The sequence below is a fragment of the Alosa alosa genome, chromosome 8 (assembly GCF_017589495.1).
Source record: "Alosa alosa isolate M-15738 ecotype Scorff River chromosome 8, AALO_Geno_1.1, whole genome shotgun sequence".
In the NCBI taxonomy this organism is placed as follows: Eukaryota; Metazoa; Chordata; class Actinopteri; order Clupeiformes; family Clupeidae; genus Alosa; species Alosa alosa.
In genome coordinates this window covers 2,977,742-2,998,235 of record NC_063196.1, presented here as the reverse complement: position 1 = coordinate 2,998,235, position 20,494 = coordinate 2,977,742, and the positions used below count along the sequence as shown (strand labels likewise).

Sequence of the window (20,494 nt, the reverse complement as noted above, 5' to 3'; positions counted from 1 at the left end):
AATGACTCTAGTGATTGTGGGGAAGGATTCACAATTCCCTGAGCTTCAGTGTAGAATAAATTCACAGATTTAAGTTTGGCGTCTGCTGTGTCTGAGACCTTTATTGCTTCCTCACCACCACCCCAGCTCATCCTATCACCCTCAAGTGGCTGCCTCTCTTTGTATCCCCGTGTACCACATGCCCACACCACCATGTCCACCATGTTTGCAGCTAGGAGGCCACGTGCTTGTGGTGCAGAGGAGTGTAGGAGACTGTGTGGTAATGCTGGTGAGTGTGTGGTAGTGTACCAGGTGAGCTCCAGGTGGCCTCCTGTGCCTGTGCTGCATGGTGCTCATGTGGGTGTGCTCCCTGCTCTCTGAAGCCTTTTCTCCCTCGACGTATGAAAATAGACGTGTCCCACTTCTCACATACGGTCCACATTCTTCCTCCCCTGTGTAAACCCCAACGCACTTCCTGTGCTGGTAGCTTTATGTTGTTCGAGGGAAAGTATAGCTTCGCCTCTTTTTCATGTGTCACTTCATCTCTAATTAATTCCAAATGTTGACCTCAGTTTTACTTCACAGGCTGCCTGAGTCTGGTGAGGTAATGTCAGCGAAAGGCTTAGGGAAAATAGCAGACATGTATCGACCCCTGTAAGCCATATACCGATTTTTCACAACACGTTTTTGTTTACCCTTGGTGAATTTTGGTTTTGTAAAATACTTTTTTAATGTCCTATTTGTGTGAATGAAAGCAAGGATTAAAGCTTTTTTTCATATTTCCTCTTCTAGGCTTAATTGTTATTGTTTTCTTAACAATTAGAGAAATACAACGGCTTTAGAGTCACGTGGGGTATGAACTGTGAAGTGGAACATCTTCTGCGTATTCTACTCTAATGAACTCAGTGGGTGGATGACTCATCATGCTACTCATAAGGGAGACTCAGAGAACAGTGGGATTCTGTGGAATGTGGGATTTGTTGGTGACTGGAAATTGGCCATAACATGTCTGAATAAGCGAAGAAAATGATTGTAAAATGGCTGACTGAAGTAAGCTGACCAGATACATGGGTATGATGGTTTTGAGTATCCTGCAGTCACACAGCAAATGGTAAGGCTATTAGAGCTCAGTGAGTTACAAAAGTAGACCCTAGCTCCCCGCAGTGTCCTGCATCTGGCCTACACTTTAACATTCTCTTAAAGGCAGCTTCACTGTTTATATATGTGAATAGATTACACCGTAAATCTCTCTGTAATACCATAGGAGAAATACATTAGCTACTCTTCATATAGTGCCTTGAATTGGCTTGATTGTGGGGATTTTTATGTATTATGTATACTCATATATTCAGCACCTGCTTGGTTTATTTGGATTCTCAATTCTATTGTGGATAAGACTTTGTGATTGCTAAAAAACACACAGTGATAAGGTTAGTAAGTAAGATGCAAATATGGGACAAGAGTTCAGTTTTGATGCTCTTTGGCTGACTGGCGTGAGACACAGCACTGACGTTGATAGTTCCTTGCTGCTGTTTGCTTGTGTCCATCAGAGGATGCTGGGACGTACTTCCCCTGTGTGAAGCAGAACCCGGGCCGCTACCTGCAGCCCTGCTCGGACTCGGTCAAGGCCTGGCTGCGTCGGATGAAGGACGCGGGCAAGGTGCTGCTCCTCATCACCAGCTCCCACAGCGACTACTGCAGACTGGTGTGTGAGCACATCCTGGGGTGAGTCACCTCCTCCTGCACACAGCCCTCCTCCACCTGGGCTGAGGCTGTCATCAACACTTCACATCTCACACACACACACACACACACTCCCACCTCCCACCCGTAGCCCACTGTCTTTCACGCCACCACCACCACTTTGAGTGGTTGCTCTTGGGGCCCTGTCCTTTGCCTGTGGCAGTGGCGGTGTTCGCTGTGGTCTGCAGTCTGTTATTAGAGCCTGATCCCACTTACAGTCTTGGCCAGGCTCTCCAGCAGATGTCCCACAGACATGTGGGGTAGTTTATCAGCTCTGTAGCCCCACAGAAGCTCTGTTATATTAAAATGGCCCACGTCCAAAGTGGTAGTGTGTCCAGCAACCACCTGGCCAGAGGGTCTGCAGCTTGTGTTGTGACAGTGAGGGGGGACTGAGCATTGTTTGTAAGGGAGAGCTGCTCGCCAGCGGAACTCTGGAAAGGGGTAGGCGTTTGTTCTGGACGCCCGCTGGGCCTCTGCGGATTCATGTGGCACAAGCTTTTTCCCTCAGCAATTTCCTGTCAAATACCCCGGCCTGGCCGCTCACTGCTCCCCCAGAGGACCCTGCTGCTGCTGCCGCAGCTGCTCCCAGTGTCCCCAGTGTCCCAGTGGCCTCTCACCTCTGGACACGGGCCACCTCACTGTGCGGGCGGGCCGGTGGAATGGGGGCACCCTGTCATGCTGGCGCAGAGGCCTGTTTTCAGAGAACGTGTTAACAAGACTTGGAGACTTAGATTTGTGTCAAGATAAGCTCTGGGTGAAGTACAGGACTCCCAGGCTGGGTCTTGTCCATCTCAGGAGCTGTGAATAAGAGGGCTTTGTTCAGAGTCATACATTGGCCTGTATATGAACCTCTCTGCTGTCGCTAAAGCACCAAGTAACTATACCACCACCACCACCTCCCCTCCCCCTTCCCATGAGGCCTTTCTTCTAAGCTCTTAGCAGCAGGCATGTTCGCCCCGGACCATGTGTAGGAAAGTGTTCAGTCACTCAGCTGGGTCCTGAATCTGTCAGTGAGGCACTGTTTTCCTGGAGCTTGTTAAAGGGCATGCTTCCCGGGAGAGGCCACACTTTCCGAGGTCCCTGAGGTCTGCTAGCCCTGGGCTAGCGAGCAACAGCTGGGAAGTGTCACACGACCAGGCTGCAGCCACCTCACCTTTGCTGCCCTACTTTCTGACTACCTAATGCCAGGAGAATGTGCACATGTGAACAGCAGTGTGCCATTAGCAGAGCTGTGCTGTTCAGTTTTGGGTTATTATTTCTTCTTCTTTGTCCTTCTTCTTCTTCTTCTTCTTCTTCTTCTTCCTCCTCCTCTTTCTCCTCCTCTTTCCCCTCCTCCTCCTTCTCTTGCTGTATTGCCATGTCTTAAGTAATACCTAATCTTGAATCCTGGCAATTGCGGCAGGAATGTTTTGGAAAGTCAAAAACGTATTGCACTTATTCTGGCATTTGTGAATTTGAACCTGTTTCCCCTCCATGTGGCTGTCACAGCTGTGTGATAAAGAGCTTTATGGTCTTTCTCTCGTGACCTGACTTGGCTTCAGCTCCACCTGCCAACGTAAGCCTGCAGTGGAAACATTCTCTTTCCCCTTGACATTTTTGTGAATTTCAACTCTGGGAATAGGGAACTGCAACCATTACCCCGCTGCAACCATTAGGCAACTCCACTTTGAGGAAAAGCCCCGGAGACAGGATGCTACTTCAGCTGTCCAGGTGCATTTGGACGCAGAACTTTAAAACAACAGCCTCGCTTACCCCTGAAGGGCTCAGCATGCAATCTCCAATCCCTTTCCATTATGTTTATGTTAGACACATTCCTGCTGTATTTTGCTTTTTGCTCAACTCCACACTCTGTTTTCCATACAGTCATGTTTACATGAGCAGCAGTGCTTTAGTCTGTCCAAGAGGCTGCACTGGCCAAAGTGTGACCTCAGGCTCAGCTATGTTGAATAGTTTTGTACTGTGACTTTTTTCAGGAAAGACTTTGAGGAGCTGTTTGATGTCATTATCACCAATGCCTTGAAGCCTGGCTTCTTCTCACTGGTGCCCCATCAGAGGCCTTTCCGAACACTGGGTGAGTTGCAGTGAGTCCAGCCCAATGACACTACAATCACTTCTATAGATCTCTTTATGTTGCAGCTGTCCCACTTTGTGGAGACGCAAGGGAGAGTATAAACTAGTGCAACGGCAGTGCATATGGTGTGATGTTAGTATGTGGACTGTGTATACATACATGTGTTGTGTGCTTTATGCTGACCGGCCGTAAATGTAAATCCTCTTAGTGCTCCCATGTGTTGTGGTTAGAGGACCATAAACTATGTTATATTGGACCAGTCTTTAACACAAATTAGGTTTTGTTTGGTTGATATTTTTTGCAATTGCCTCTTTCGTATGTCTTCTGACTTTTTAGTTTTTGAGTAGTGTGTTAGTGTAATGCAATGTCTGTTGGACCTTTTTACTCTGCCTAGCTACAGCTCATGCTGCCATACTGTGGCCTATTTTCTCAAGCTGCAGTGCAGACCTCGTGAGAGGGATCACTGCACACTTTTCCTTTCTAGCCCTCTGAACTCTCTGAGCTGATTTTGGACGTTTCTGGGAGGACCACGTCCCAGAATTTCCTGTTTGAGAAGAAACATGCTGACTAAAGTGTTATTCTTCAGATAGTGTCCCAGGCTCAAGTATCCCCATCCGCGAGTGGGTTTGGCCCGCGCCGTGTTTGTCTTGCATCGGGTTTAATTGCAGCGTGAGCACTCTGTTTTTCTTCCCATCCTAATAATGCCACGCTGTGTCCCACAGGCTCGTCAGAGAGTTTTGAAACGAGGACGTCTGATTGTGCTCATTGTATCTCAGGTTCAGCGGTTCTATTCAGATTTGTACCGAGAGGCGAGCTCGGGGCTTGGCCAAGCCCCATCTCAGCTGGTGTTCCTCTGCAGAGCTCGTATCAGGCTGTCATTCTTGGTCGCTCCCCATCTGGACGGGCTTCCTGAGCCAGATCATGTGGAGGAGATGAGGCTGAAATAAGCAAGTCTGCAGACCGGTGACTCCTCTCCCGTCCACTCTCTCGTAGCGTCGCCACGCTGGCACAGCTGTCCACAGTCTTTGGTGGTCTGCTGCTCTGTTATCTCCTCCGTCCAGCGCGTCACTGCTTTGTGTCAATCCTCAGCTGACCTGTTATTCTGCTGCAGATATGCAGTGTGTCTCTCTCAAACAACTTCTCCACATGGCTCACAGGGGAATTGGCTGTTGTCATGGTTACCTGTACATTCCTCAGATAGAGATTTTTTTTTCTCTTTATGAACTTAGTTATTTCCAGTTATTTAAGCTGTTATTTTCAAATTGAAATCAGACAGATTGGATTTTGTTACGGAGCAATTTTGAAGTTTCAAAGTAATGTCAATTGTTGATTTATATGTGTTTGTTTTAAATACGCCTACGTCTTACTTTAGAGAGTGCTAGTTTACCAAGACCAGGTTCCTGTCCCAGCATCAGGGCTAAGGACAGAAGTGTAGATATCTCCTCTCTCTGGTTATGAGATGCTCAGACCTGAGGTAGAGATAGCTCACCTTGTTCTGGTAAACCCCATCAAACAGAGACAGACTATCAAGTTGCGATGATAAGGGAAGATAAATTGGCAACATACTTCCTTAGAAAGTGAAAGATTCTGAAATGTTTGCCTCTGTTACAGCACATCTGTAGTCATTGGTGGTTTCAGTAAAGTTTCTTGATGTGATATCAATTTGGGTAACTTGGTTATCTTACACTTTTGGACAGGGGGCAGCCGTGGCCCACTGGTTAGCACTCTGGACTCCGGAGGGTTGCCGGTTCGAGCCCCGACCAGAGGGCCGCGGCTGAAGTGCCCTAGAGCAAGGCACCTAACCCCTCACTGCTCCCTGAGCGCCGCCGTTGTAGCAGGCAGCTCACTGCACCGGGATTAGTGTGTGCTTCACCTCACTGTGTGTTCACTGTGTGCTGTTTGTGTTTCACTAATTCACCGATTGGGTTAAATGCAGAGACCAAATTTCCCTCACAGGATCAAAAAAAGTATATATACTACTGTATACTATATTATACTATATATACTATATACTAATCAGGGACTAGTGGATCAACTTTGTGAAGCTACTCTCTCCTACTGCAGGGAGAAGAAGAATAGACCCTTGTCCTGTGATTGATCACCGTCACTGCCTGAGTCTCCTTCTCTGTGGTGGTGAAAAATAATGTTAGTGTTGGGTTCTTGTTATTATATTAATGGAATAATCCATTATTCCTGGAAGCAAGCTTGAGCCCATACAGTTTTCCCCCTATCACATTGGAATTTGGTTTAGTTTAAGAATTATGAACACCATTGAATCCAATTTGGAGTCCAGACCACAGTGGTTTCAATCTTTGGTTTCATGAAATGTGTTCAGTTCTGTATTTAACCATTTCATTTGGCAAAAGACATGCCATCATGGAAAGGCCCACATGACTTCATTAGTACCAGCCTCATTGGTGTGGCCACACGTGTGCATGACCAGAGATGCCAGTGGCCAAAACACATGGCGGCACCACGACTAGACAGTAGCATATGAGGGAAAAGTCCAACACAACCCCACATTTTATTCAGAGTTTCAGAGTGTTCTCAGAAAAAGAGTTACATTTCTGGAATTTCCCCTTGGGGATCAATAAAGTATCTATCTATCTATCTATCTATCTATCTATCTATCCTAAATGTAGTATGCCGTGGAAGTGAATGGAGTGAATATCCATTAACACATTTGCCTTCCTGTTTTTTCATAATAGCAGGGCAAACAGCCTGTCCCAAATGTCGGCACTCTCTGTGGTTATGAAATTCGGCAGTAAACATTTGGTTCAAGTCACTTTTACAATAACAACTCTTCTCACATGCCGCAGTACTATCTTCTCATTCCATTCTACTAGAGATCCTTTGTGTGTGTGTATGCTTGGGCTTGTCTGTTTATTTGTGTTGGATCGTATGTATTTACATGTTTCTTTTCCCCTTTGCCACAGTGTGGATAAAATGTTTAACCTTCACAAAAATGTAAACTTGTTTTTCCATCCAAGAATGGATGTCATTTTTGGATAGGGGTCACTTCTCCCAATGTTGTTTCTATGGTGCACCAAAGAGCATTAAGACATACATATGTACATTTTTACCATTCACAAATTTTTTGACTCGTCAGTTCAATCTTGTTGCCTGTAAGATGAGTAAAGCAACATACACACACACACACACACACATACACACACACTTGACACTGAAAACAATACTTGTCTTGTTACGATTCATTAAAATCCAGATGCATAGTCAGTGGTCTGGTCTTGGTGGCTTGATTAAATGTGTGCCTTGTAATTAATTAAATGAAGTGCAAGTTTCATGACCTTCCATTTGGTTTATTTTCAAATGGACGTTGTTCCTGGGGCCCCCTGGAGGGTTTTCAAGCATGAGTAATACTCTGGGAGCTGTGTTGTTCAGTCCCTCTGTCTCTTATCTTGGCGGAGATCCATTGGAAGCTAGAAGTAAAGTATTTTGTGTGATTACTCACCAAAAATGTTTCTGCTCCTGCCAGACCCATTGGGTCGGCTGACATTTTTCTTGCCATTCTCATCTGCTTTTACATCATGAACATGATTTTTAAGAAAAGGTTTCAGAAAAGTGCTATGAAGTATGAAGGCTTCCATGAGGTAACCATCACAGTTTACAGATGTAGAACCAGTATGCTAGTCAGAAGGCTGTGTAGTTGAGTGGAAAGTTTGTGTGTGTGTGTGTGTGTGTGCTATTAGTAGATTGTACTTGAAAGGATAAAAGTGTGTGTTTGTGTGTATGTCTTTCTGTGTGTGTGTGTTGGGTCATTAGTCATGCTGAAACAGAGCAGCGTAGAGAAACCCCTCTCAGACATGAGACTGCAGCAGAGTGAGCGGCTGGAGCATGGCCCCGGGGGAGGAGGGGGGAGTGCACAGGAAAGGGCTGAGCTGTGATTGGTCTGTTTCTAATCACCCGCTGCTGCTGTTCCGTACTCTTGTGATGGAATGGCTGCCATAATACTTACCAGCAGTTACGCAGGAATCCACCCCGAGTGGGAAACCCAAACCGTGCGGCTTTGTGTGTGAAACAACACTAAGGCCAGTAATGGGCAGTACTGGCCCTTATATTAGAATGATACATTCTACATTTTTTATTTCTGTCACTCAAAATGTTACAGTATGTTCACTTGCCCACCATATTTCTCCAAGCTACAATTCCAACAATCCTTCAGACCAGCTTTCTGTGGTTAATGCTGCACTCCAGCTCCCATGTGATATATCCCTTTAACACATGTAAGACATAGAAATATTATTTTGTCTCTGTCTCTTAAGTAATTCTTAATTAAGTGATATGTGTGTTGCCATTTCAGTGGAGAATCATGCGAAACCTATGGGATGAGTTAAAAACTTTCAAATCAAAAGATACAGGCCTATATAACATTTTTTAAGCCATAGGAATGAGCCAGATAATAATTAAAAAAGGACGGTGATGGGTTAAAAACACACATGCTTATCTCCTCAGACCATTATGTCCATGTGAGGATTAAACATGACCCACTCTGAAACGTGCTGAAAAAAAGAGTTGTTTTTGTATCACACTTTGGTGGATGACAGAGGAGGCATTGCATGCTTATGCAGCTGCTTACCGTATGGAGTCTGTAATGCCCTGAAGCTTCCCGTAGGCAAGTATTACCAGTAAATCAGAATTGAGCATTGTTGAAACTGTGCATCAATTGTACAATCCGTAAAAGAACATGGAAAGCAACATATTTCTCTAGTGTAAAAAGTTACTTTCTAACAATTAACAAGTTACTTTATTCATTGTAATTGTTAATTTCTCAAATTTGGTCCACCTTGTTCTGATACAGCTTTGATTTAAGTATATATACTTTTTTGATCCTGTGAGGGAAATTTGGTCTCTGCATTTAACCCAATCAGTGAATTAGTGAAACACAAACAGCACACAGTGAAGTGAAGCACACACTAATCCTGGCGCAGTGAGCTGCCTGCTTCGGGCGGGCGAGGGGGAGCAGTAAGGGGTTAGGTGCCTTGCTCAAGGGCACTTCAGCCGCGGCCCACTGGTCGGGGCTCGAACCGGCAACCCTCCGGTTACAAGTCCAGAGTGCTAACCAGTGGGCCACGGCTGCCCCATTTGGATGTGCATTGGATGTTTCCTTTGAATAAGATATTGACTTTGGTTGGTTGATTGAGCCATTAATTGTGTCAGAAACCCTGTGTAGCAACTGCAGCACACATGGGGCTGTTAGGCCTGCAGGACCATTACAGTATGTGCCTGAACAGCCCAGAGGTGTCCAAACTAGAGAAGGAGAGTGGCAGCCACAACCTCAGAGTGGGCAGAAAACTGTGGAGGACACTAGTGCCCAGCAGGGGAAGTTGAGTGGTTGCTCAGCATGGTCTGTGGTCACCCAAGGAGGATGAAGAATTAGGAGTTATTTTGCATCTTAGACAAGCCTACTAGTTGAGTGGTATTTCACCATATCAATCACATGTGAGCAAGCCAAAGAGCATGTGGAGAGGCAGGCCGATTGACTGGATGGGGAACACAGACATATTCAGGGCACAGCTGTGTGGAGGCTGTGCACTTTCTCCGTTACTTTAACATGCTGGAAGGATCAAGATGTCTTATCTGAGTGGAGACAAAGTTGTTAAATGTTGGAGCATGAGTTGTGATCATGCGGGACTGGAGCTGACGCCTCCAGAGGTGGTAGCCATGGTAGCCCAGGCAGCTGTGAACATGAGCCATACAAGGAGATTGCAAAATTGCAAATGTTGAGTGTGGCTCATGAGTCTTGAATTTCCCCTAGGGATCAATAAAGTATATCTATCTATCTATCTATCACAGGTAGTTAGATAGTTTCTTATTACCATGCTGGTAAGAACAGACTTGTCATGATTGTCATGTCGTTGCTGTTTTACTCTGGTTGTTCATTCATGCATTCAGCTATCACAACAAAGATTGTATGATGAAAGGATAAATTAGAGCAAGCCAAATGAATGTGAACTCCGTGCAAGTACTCCTAATGTAATCTTCATCACATGGAATTGCAATAAATTAGATCCAGGATTGGATACGTGTCACTGAGTCAGTTTATTTGTTTCATAAAACATCTAGTACAGTATTTATTTGACTATTTCAACAACTGTGTCTGGCCAGTTCCTTTATTAGTTAAATATGATGTAATATAAACAAGGAAGTCTTTTCTGGTAGAGGCAACTTGGAGTGGACTGAGTTGTAGGGCTTCTCAGTGACTGTGAGAAATGTTCCTCTGTACAGTGAACGATATGGAGGAAAGTGAGGGTCTGCCATCGCTGGACAAGCCAGGCTGGTACTCACAGGGCAACTGGCCACATCTCCATGAGCTGGTGAAGACCATGACAGGAAAGCAGGATCCTAAGGTAAGAAAGGAGGGTGTGTGTGTGTGTGTGTGTGTGTGTGTGTGTGCGCACATGAGTGTGGGTGAGTGTGTTTGCTTTTGTATACTCAGAGCAGTGTCTTCTGATGATCTATGGGATCTTTTTGTGTAATTTAGTGTCAATCCCTGTCAAATTCACAAGTGAACCAGCCCGTGAAAATTCCTGCTACACTATCAAACCTAATCCATATGGGAATCCTGAGCACCTCATACCAGCTGTCAGGGAGCGCATCAAGCAGAGCTTTGAGATTGACTCTCATTCGCAGCACTGGCACAGGATCAGAGAGCGCCACGCCGTAACTCAAACAGACACAAGTTCTCACCGGCATGAAGGCAGGCGGCGTACGGCAGCAGACACCTGCAGCGGCCGGCCCCTGTGAAAGATGACGCTCCCGCCACGTGGCCTCGGTGAAGCCTGCAGGCTGCCAGTGCACAAGGCAAAGCTGTGTAGGAAAAAATGACTCCACCCCAAAGCAGAAAACACACACCACACACACACACACAGGGACACACACACACACACACACACACACACACACACACACACACACACACACACACACACACACACACACAAAGTGAGTGCAGCTAGGGATGCCCATCCTCCACATCCTCCTTGGGTTCTTTTTCCGCCACGCGTGGCTGAATGTTCCCAGTGTTCCAGTGTTCTTGGGGGGGCTGTGTGGACGGCGCTCCCTCGGAATGCAGTGTCAACCTGCCACTTGAGGGGGCCTCTGAGGTGACCTGTGTCTGTAATGTTTTGGGTTCGCTCCACTTTCACCTGACGGGACTTATGGCAGCCTGGCTGAATGGGCCCCATTCACACGGGCTTATAGGCCTTAGAGTGCAGACTGACGAGGGCCCTCCCTCCCCACAGGACACAATGTCACATTCACGTGCCTAAACGTATTTCAGAAGATGTAATCCTTGGAACTGTTAATCAATCTTTAAATGCATTATGGAATTATTTTCCTAGTGTTGGCTTACCGTAAAAATGCTGGGTGCAGAAACACATGAATGACATTTATTCTGACATTATGTGTGTGTCCAGGGAGAAGAGAAGATTTTTTAACAGTATAACAGTAATATAAGATTGGAAATGGTGTGGGTGTGTATTCCTATTTATAGACATTCACCCCACTGGATGCCCTGTTTCTGTTAACACCACAACGCGGTTTCCAGACTTAAAGTAATCAAATGAAGCCTTGTAATAACCTTCTTCTGCAAGTGAAATGTTTTTAAACATGAAATAGAAACAGTTCTGTTGCTCAAATGATGCACAGGAACTGGTCAGCACAAAGAGCCCTTGTGTGCCCTATTGGGGATAAACAAGCCCTGTGATGGATCTGTTTGGTTTTACAAGGAGACGTGTTTCCAAAACTGTCCTATCGAGTCACTGTTCCATCTTGGCCTGTATTTATGCCTGTGGTCAGTGAGCCGTCCTGGGCTGTAAGCATCATCCTCACAAGCTGACATCCTTTGTAAATCACTGTGTGAAATGGTTTAATTAACCAGATTGTGCTCAGTAGGCCGTCCATCCCAGTGGCCTGAGAGGAATTGAGGTGAGGTTTTAATACAGGCACATGTTGCCAATAAAGAGGCCCATAAAGGCGGCTCTATTCCGCCATGCCAGGGGATGGAATTCCTCGGCCTGTAAATATTTTTCATACTTTACCTGCCCCTTTGGCAGCGGAGAGCTGGAAACTGATCAGTGGACACGGTCATGCTGCAGGGCCAGCGTTGAGGCTGGGGGCCTGGGACTGGGACGGGGGATGACTGTGGCGGGGACGGGCGCAGAGTTCTGGGAATGTCTGGAAACCCGAAAACCGAGTCCACCTCAGAGACACTGTTTATTTACGCCCGCCAAGCGGCCGGCTCGTACACACGGCCCACTAACCGAGGGGCTAATTTCCGGAGTTGCCCCAGCAGTCATCGGGAGTAACACTGACCACCAACACCAACCCCACCCCTCCTCTTCGTCTCCCACTCCCCTCCCCCACCTCTCCCTCAGCTCCCCTGGCTCTGTGTCGGGAGTCTCTCTCCTGCCTCCCCCAACCTTGCATTCCACTGTGGAGCTGCAGAAAGGGCCTCTGAGTGCAACTCCTTTAGCACTAAAAAGTTTTCATTACCCCTCCAGCACACTGCCCGGGGTAATAGCCTTTAGTCTCTCTATAAAGTCTGCTTCAGGTGACCCTGGTGAGAGAGTCATTGTTTGTCCACTGCTGTGACACTTAACAGCTCTCATTTGTTTGAGGAAGTGCTGTGGTTTTGGCAAACAGCTCGTCAGGTCGTAACACATTCTGCTTGTTGCTCCTGCATCCGCTGTTTTATTTTCCTCTTTTCCAGGTTTGAGAGATGCAGTGCACTTGATATGGAGACACAGGGTGCAGTGTTTTCCTCCTTCCTCCAAATGCCCCATGTGCACACGAGACAAGAAAGGGCCTTCCAATGAGTCCGTGCTGCCTGTACTGCTTGGCAGGCCTGAACTCGATTGTGTGGTTTTCCCTTGGTCCAGCCCATGAGATGATCGCCATCACAGGAATTTACAATCTCATCAGGTGTCAGATAGACTTAGGCTAGGCAAGGAAAGGCACGCTTATTAATATAGCACAGTTCATATAGCCTGGTTTCCAGACTCACTACTTTGTTTCACTTTGTGAAGAGAGTCTGGCCTCTCGTGATTGGGAAATGTTTCTAACTCTAGCATCATAACAGACATAGATATTGTGTTCACTTTGAAATCATTGTTCCAGATTAACCATTCACCTTGATCAGGGATTCTTCTTCTTATTCTACAAAATGATATTAAGCCGCATCAGCAGTCAGGAAACAATGCATTTAGTCTACCTAGTTTGCTGTACTGCATGTGTGCAGGTGTTGCTACTACCGTTTACCACAGCCACTTTCAATTTGAAAACTAACATTATCCACTTCTTCTCTGGTTGGCCCGGCACCTTGGATGTCCAAGAGAAACGTGTATTGTCAGATGCCAGACTAGTATCTCAGTGAAATGAAAGTGAATGAAAATACTAGGCGGGTAGGACCAGGCTACAATTTTACACTGGAACAGATAAACAGCACATAGGAAAAAATAAGATATTATAAGGGAAACCAAAAAGACAAAAAAAAGTTAGTTTTAAAACTGAACAGCAGTCACATTAAACAGCTGTTTTTAGAGACATAGACTTCGGACTTTAAGGTGCTCTAAGGCTAAGCGATGCTGGGTAACGTCACTTCTGTTGACTTTCAAACAAAACAGAGAGTTAGCTCGCTACTTTCTCCACCTCCCTCCCGAGCTGCTCCCGTGCAATTGAAACTCTCCTAAACGCGCATCTTGTCTGTGATTTGCTGGAACAGTTTGTTATGTTTTCATGGGCTAGGTTTGCCCTGGTTGTTGTTGTTGCCGTTTTTGGAGCCTGGACTGTCCACAGAGATCTCGTTTTTTTACAGTGTATTCAGGACACAGACAGCTAGCAGTTGGTTAGGTGATGTTTGCAGTAAGTGACATAAAATGTTTTAGCCTAAAAAACGTGCGCCATCGCTTAGAGCACCTTTAAGTAAAGTGTATTATTCCTTAGCATAAGTGTTTCTGGATGATCTACTTGCAAGTTGAAACCAATCAATCAAAACCATACAAATCACAAATCGTGTTTCGGAGGCCTCTAAATAGTTACTAGCATCATATGTAGAGAACACTTAATGAAAGCACATACATACTGACACACGGATATTCGGATGATATAAGAAAATCTCTAAATGACAACTGTTTACACTAAAAAGCTCCTTTGGATAGTATTTGAATGATGTGGCTACTGTAGCATTAAACGGTTAGCATAAGGCTGCAACAAAACAAAATGTGAAAAGGTGAAAGAGCTTGAATACTCCCTGAATGCTCTGTGTCTGTGTTTGAACTGAGAGATATAAACGCTAAACCATGACCATGCCTGTCTGTCATCCCAACTCATTCATTGATGTGTCGACTGTGCTCTGCCCTCCTATGCTGTGCAGGTGGTGTATTTTGGAGACAGCATGCGCTCGGACATGTTCCCCGCCAGCAGCTACGGGAAGTGGGAGACGGTGATGATCGTGGAGGAGATGGAGGGCGAGGGAGTCCCGGGCAGCAGCACGGCCAAGAGCAGCGAGGCCCCCGCGGAGCCCCTGGAGAAGAAGGGGAAGTATGAGGTGAGCAGCGGCCGGCACACGCAGCTGTTTCTGCTTACGGAGCACACCCACCTGCCCCCTGTCAGAGAGAGAGAGAGAGAGAGATGGAGAGAGAGAGGGAGGGAGGGGGGGTGGAAAGAGAGAGAGAGAGAGAGGGGGGGAGGGAGGGAGAGAGGGGGGGGTGGAGAGAGAGAGGGTGGAGGGAGAGGGAGGGGGTGGAGAGAGAGAGAGGGAGGGGGGGGGAAAGAGAGAGAGAGAGAGAGGGGTGGAGGGAAGCAGAGAGAGAGGGGTGGAGAGAGAGGAAGGGGGGTGGAGAGAGAGAGGGGGTGGAGGGAGAAAGAGAGGGAGAGAGAGAGAGAACCCCACCTCAGCCCTCTGGCAACGTGCCACAAAGCGTCCACTGTGGAGCTCAGTTTCAGCAGCCCCCATCTTCACTCCACACTCAATCCATTCAGGCACTCACTCACACACACACACTCTCTCCCCCTAGTCCTGTCTCTCTTACGTGTGTGTGTGTGTGTGAGTGAATGTGTGTGTGAGAGAGAGTGTGAGTGTGTGTGAGTGTGAGAGAGAGAGTGTTAGTGTGTGTGTGTGTGTGTGTGTGTGTGTGTGTGTGTGAGTCTGTGTGTGAGAGAGAGAGAGAGAGTGTGTGAGTGTGTGCCCACAGAGAGAGGGCGCGGCAAGACACCCGGTAAACATCTGTAAACTGCAAATCAGTTCCAGTTTCAGTAACTATGCTTTCAAGTTGCTGGGTTTGTAGACTGTTTAGTCGTGTTGCAGCATGTTTATGCAAAGTACACCACTGGCAGCACTGTAAGGCAAGCGAGCGTGGGAGAGGAGAGGAGAGGAGAGGAGAGGAGAGGAGGATTAGAGGAGAAAAGTGAAAGTCTGCGTGCGACTGCAGAGAGGGGAGGCCAGGGCTCTTGACGCATGGCATGGAAGGAAACAATAAAACGGCTTGTAGAAGTCAGGATGCAATGCCATTAGGCAGTGGTCTCATTCATTGACCAGACCTTGAGTGTTTCCCCTCGGCCTATGCGTTCAGTGGGGTCACTTCCTGGACAGGTATCAGGCTGCAGGATGTTTGTTAGCCATGAAGACCGATGAATGTGTGTGTGTGTCTGTGTGTGGGAGAGAGAAAGAGTGTGTGTGTGTGTGTGTGTGTGTGTGTGTGTGTGTTGGAGGGAGAGTGTAGTGCAGGGATAGTGGGGTATGAGTCAGCAGTTTTGTTGGCAGGAGTGTAAGGAGCTTGGTCTGAGCACTCCACCGAGTAGTGACTCCTAGTCTGTTCTGCTCGCCCACCACCGCACCCCCCAATCCCCCCCCCCCTTCCCTTCCCACAATCCTCCTTCTGCCGCCCCTTCTCTCTAGCACCCATTTTCCATTTCTACTTCCATTTGTGTAGGCGCTCGTCCTTCTACCTCTCACTTCCTCATTTTTCATTGTCTCTCTTCCTCCTTCAACTCCTCTCTCTCTTTCTCTCTCTCTTTCTCTCGCTCTCTCACACACACACTCACACTCTCCACCTCATTCTTGTGAAATGGTTCACAGAAAAGTGTGGCAGCGACAAGAATCGGGGAGTGATTCAGCCGGAGATGTCCGGTGGTCCTCCCAGCCGTTTGCCGCCCAGTCTTTCCACATATATCAGCCCTGACCAAACGCATCTGTCTGGCTCCTCACGTGATCCAGGCTCTCTTGAGACTTTGAATTCCTCTGAACTAGTGCAGACTTTTCTTTCCATCATCTGATGCTTTGGATCTTGAGGATGTACTGGAAATTTCCACAGTAGTATGTAATTTGTGGGCCTTTGGAGTTTTTGTTTGACTCAGGGGGGTCAGTGTTGTCATGTATTGGGGTTCAGAGGAATGGCGCTTTCCTGTAGGGAAAGTCCGCACAAAGGCCCAGTGTCGGCTCAAGTTTGTTTTCACTGGGCAGACGCAGGGGATCTGATGGATGTCATCCTTTCATCTGACTGGAAGCACCTCTGAGATTTGCCTTCTATTAATGGCACAGAGCTGGGGGCTGTGCCTGGGGAGAGGCTGAAGAGTGAGGGTCAGCATAACAATGGGGCATGTTTGAAACTGTTTGGATCCGTGTTTGACCAAAGAGAGAATAAACTACAAAACGGCAAAAAGGTTCCCTCGCCTGAAGGAAGTGTGAAGAAGTGAGTTTATCATCCAGTCTATAGCATGGTGCTAATTAGCATCTCTGGGTGCTCTTGTGTGCGGCCCAATGACACAGCTGTTATTAGCGCATCAACACAGCAATGTGTTTGTCACCACAGTCTTTTGTTTAGCCTGTGGCACGGATGAGTTAGTTTGTTTTTACTGAATGAAATGCGGTTGGGTTTGTCTGTTCATTTGTATTGTTTTCCATTTGTTATTTATGTGGAGAACAAACACAAACAATATTGCTTTGGGCTGTAGCCACCCATCCAGAGGCAGTCTGGGTGTGGAATGCTCTCCTCTGGCCCGTCATGCTGGTGTGATGTTATTTTTTAGGATCAAGGCATGAAGACTCCCTCGGCTTCGTCTGAGCAGTGGGGCTCCTACTTTACGGACGTGCCCAAGAGCGCCGATGGGGAAGAGGAGGCGCTCAAACTCACCTGGTGCACTCACAGCATCCACACATACAGCACCGTGGCCATCCCCAGTGTAGAAGCCATCGCAGGTACGGTCTGCTTGAAATGACCTCGAGGTCATCCATGCCGTTAGCACAGCATTAGGGGGTTTTGGTTAACACTGACCAACTTAACTACCTTCATGCAAAAACCTTACAAACACCTCAGTCAGCCCAAGTGGCATTGATAAAAGCTTGCTAACATACTAACTGGTGTCTTTTGGCAATATAATTTACAATGTTAAGAGCGTATGAAATGTGCTACGTGTGTGAAGAAATAAATGTGTGAAGCTTCAGTTGACTCCATGCTCTGTTATCATATTTAATTTGCACACAAAGGTGATAATTGTGACAAACAATGTGAAGGAGTAATAGACAAATCCGGTAGCGGTTGATGAGAAGAGAATGTTGAGAAATACCAAAGTAGGAGCAGGAAACTATGTTATCTTTACGATGGGCCGCAACTACATTACTGTCTGCTTTCATTGAAAAATGGCATATGAGAGTCTAGCTGTAAATGATAATGGCTGGTTTCATGGGAGAGGGAGTGGGGGAAAGCAGTGCATAAAAAAGATGCTTAGTCATTATTATGTCATTTGCTTTAAAGCAACACTATGTTGCAACTTGCCATGTTTTGAGGTATACTTTTATCAGGCAACCATCGTTGGTACTGTATCACCTTCAAATTAATTTTTGATGGTGTATGTTTTTGTAAAAATGTGAAAAAATATGGGTGTTTGCAAACTTTTGCAAGCCTTTTAGGTGGCTAAAACTATGCTTTAAAATGTGGAGAGTGACTGTGGCATTTGTGATTATACTTCTTATCACCAGTCTAAATAGCCCTATTAAAATTGGTGTATTGGAGCATCTAGTGATGCCCTATATAATACAAGGTCGGTTTTGTGTCTACAATATGATTTTTGGATATATTTGTTTATTTATTTATTCATTGTTATTAGCTTGCTGGTTTGACTGCCGTTCTCATCTAGGCCCTTTTGAGGTTTTTTACTTTGATGATGTTCTTTCCCTTTCTTAGATCTTCCTCTGGACTACAAATTCCCACGGTTCTCTCCAGACAAGCCCAGCACTACAGGATACTACCCCCGGCCCCCCGACTCCCTGCTGAAGTGGTCCCAGAGCCACCCATGAGTGTCCATCTCCACCCACTGAGTCCCGGGGTCTCTCCAGTCCACTGGCTGCCCCGTGCGCCGCACCCCCATCTCTCGAGCACATAGATAGATCACCATGTGAAGGTGCTGCCCCAGTACAGCACATCAGCATCTCCGTGTTAAGTCTGTTTAGACATTGTCTGTCATTCGAATTGAAAACATGTAACCTGTTGATGTTGGAGTGTGTCCGTCAAACCGTCAAGTTACTTTACCTCCTGTTTTGAAAGGACTTGAAAACTTAAATGGCTTTCCAAATCTGTCTAAGACCTAATTCTCCATACTTAGCCATTGATTTCTGCAACACTATGCATTGGTTGGTGCATTTAAATTGACCACCGTCCATTTTACTTAATAAGCATATAACTCAGGGGGGCCATCATTCCAAACCTGGCTATAATGGGAAATATTCATTTCTGATCATTGTAAGCTTGCATTTTCTTTTTAGGACTGCCATGTGTTCTCTGCTTAACAGTTGAAAGTATTCTGTTTGTTGAAAGTACCCCATGATGTCTTAATAAATAATAAAAGACTGATTGTACTGATTGTGTCAAATCTTGCACAGTATATTCTGTGGATATTTGTTTGCCTTGGAGTTACGTTGTTGTATGCAATGCTCCATTCAATTATTGATAATTTTCCTCCGTGTGCCATAATGGGAAATAGTACTAACTACACAAATATGTCATACCATGCTGTGTCATTCATACATCTTGAAGTGAACTTAAAATGAGTTTCACGTGGAAAAAAAAGTGTAAAAGCTTGTCTATGTACTCTATTGTTCTAGTGTAATGTCCTGCTCAGTGATCTACTGTACTGTATATGTGTGGGATACATATGTGCCATATTGTATGCAGAAGCAATGTCAGCCATGCTTAAACTGACCACTGAATGAATTGAATGTTTTTCATTGTTAGTTTGAATGAAAGCTGGCTGTAGGTTGTGTTGTAACTATTTGTGTTGGATCAAACAGTACTTAAAGCACAGTTAAAGCCAAAATGAGGTGAGCTCATTTGTCCAAATGTTTTCTATTTTGTATGTATCGAGTTGATTAGCCTTTAGTTACAGTTGGTTAATGGTGTTATCTTGCTCTTACAGTTTAAAGAAACCCTATTTGGCCTTGTGCTGTCCTCATCCATAGTTTGTACTCTGTAAAATTCAGGAGCAGTGTCATTCACCTCATCTGTGGAATAAAGACATGCATACACCGACTTCCCCCTTGTGTGTATTCCTTTCAAATTCATCTGACAAAACTGATATTTAGCTACTGAGAAAAACATTTTCAGTTACAGTGTCCATGCACTAATAGGGATTCCTCAAGGTGTAATTTGGAGCAAATCAAAGTCCTTTTAGGCAAGTCCCTCCACTTGGCGGCCATATTGCAACCCTTTTTGGGCACTTTTCGGGCATCTAATTCGACAGAAATGCATGTGCGTAAGGCTTCACGACACCAATCTTGCTCCAGCGGCGAGATCACAACACATGATTGGCACGATGTCTTCACAACACACCACATGATTGGCTCAATGTATTCACATGTCAACGTTTTGCCGCGGAAGGGGTGTGATATGTGTAGACAGCTGCCAAACTAACCCATGCATTTCTATGGAGGATTTTTTGAGTGCTGTGTCTCCTCATTAGAAAGTCTCTGAGCAAATCATGTATGGATTATGATTATTACAATTATGATTAGTTCAGAGAGGTCTAAGATTATTACATAATCAAATTGACATCACATTGAGATGCTTCATCCAAACGAATCATGGTTTCATGCATGAATATTACACTGAAAAAATATGTCTCACATCTTAAGACTTAAAGTAATGTGTCTCAAATGTATCTTCACCAATCATCCCTGATAGTCTGTCTCTGCATGTTTGAGTTTACCAGAGCAGTGATGGAGTGCTACCTCTAGCTCAGGTCTGAACTTAACTCTGCTGCACAACTACCAACAAGAGAGGAGGCCCATAATCAAACCACTGCAGGAGAGACATGCTCCTGTTCTGTCCTTAACCCCCATGCTGGGATAGAACATGACCTCAGGAAGCTACTCTGTGACCCATTGAAGTATAACGCTGGAGTTAGACAGATGTAGCTAATGGCGCAGAAACCAACAGCTGACATAAGCTGATAACTAAAAAAAACTAATTTAACATAATTAACAAAAGTCAACTGTCAAAAAGCACCTGCACATTTAAATGTAGCCTATGCATTGCATTACATACAGTACTGCAGTGCAATGCATTAATACTCATCGCATTATATGTGCAACACCAAAAGGTATACTCCACCAACTCACTAGATGAATAGTTACTGGTAAGTGTGACTAACAAGCTAATACCGCTGTATACTTCTTATCTCAGTGCACAT

General features: G+C 45.7%; 1 protein-coding gene across 1 annotated transcript in view; it reads left to right on the top strand.

The window, feature by feature from the left end:
- nt5dc1 (5'-nucleotidase domain containing 1) overlaps window positions 1–19,335 on the top strand; it is a 49,181-nt gene extending 29,846 nt beyond the window's left edge. Inside the window, exons 7-12 of the mRNA XM_048250305.1 lie at window positions 1,530–1,704; window positions 3,696–3,793; window positions 10,040–10,161; window positions 14,187–14,360; window positions 16,841–17,009; window positions 17,995–19,335. Of these exons, the coding sequence (XP_048106262.1) occupies window positions 1,530–1,704; window positions 3,696–3,793; window positions 10,040–10,161; window positions 14,187–14,360; window positions 16,841–17,009; window positions 17,995–18,107 (851 nt within the window). The 3' untranslated portion in view covers window positions 18,108–19,335. The remainder of the gene's footprint in view (window positions 1–1,529; window positions 1,705–3,695; window positions 3,794–10,039; window positions 10,162–14,186; window positions 14,361–16,840; window positions 17,010–17,994) is intronic.
- Window positions 19,336–20,494: the final 1,159 nt, after the last annotated feature.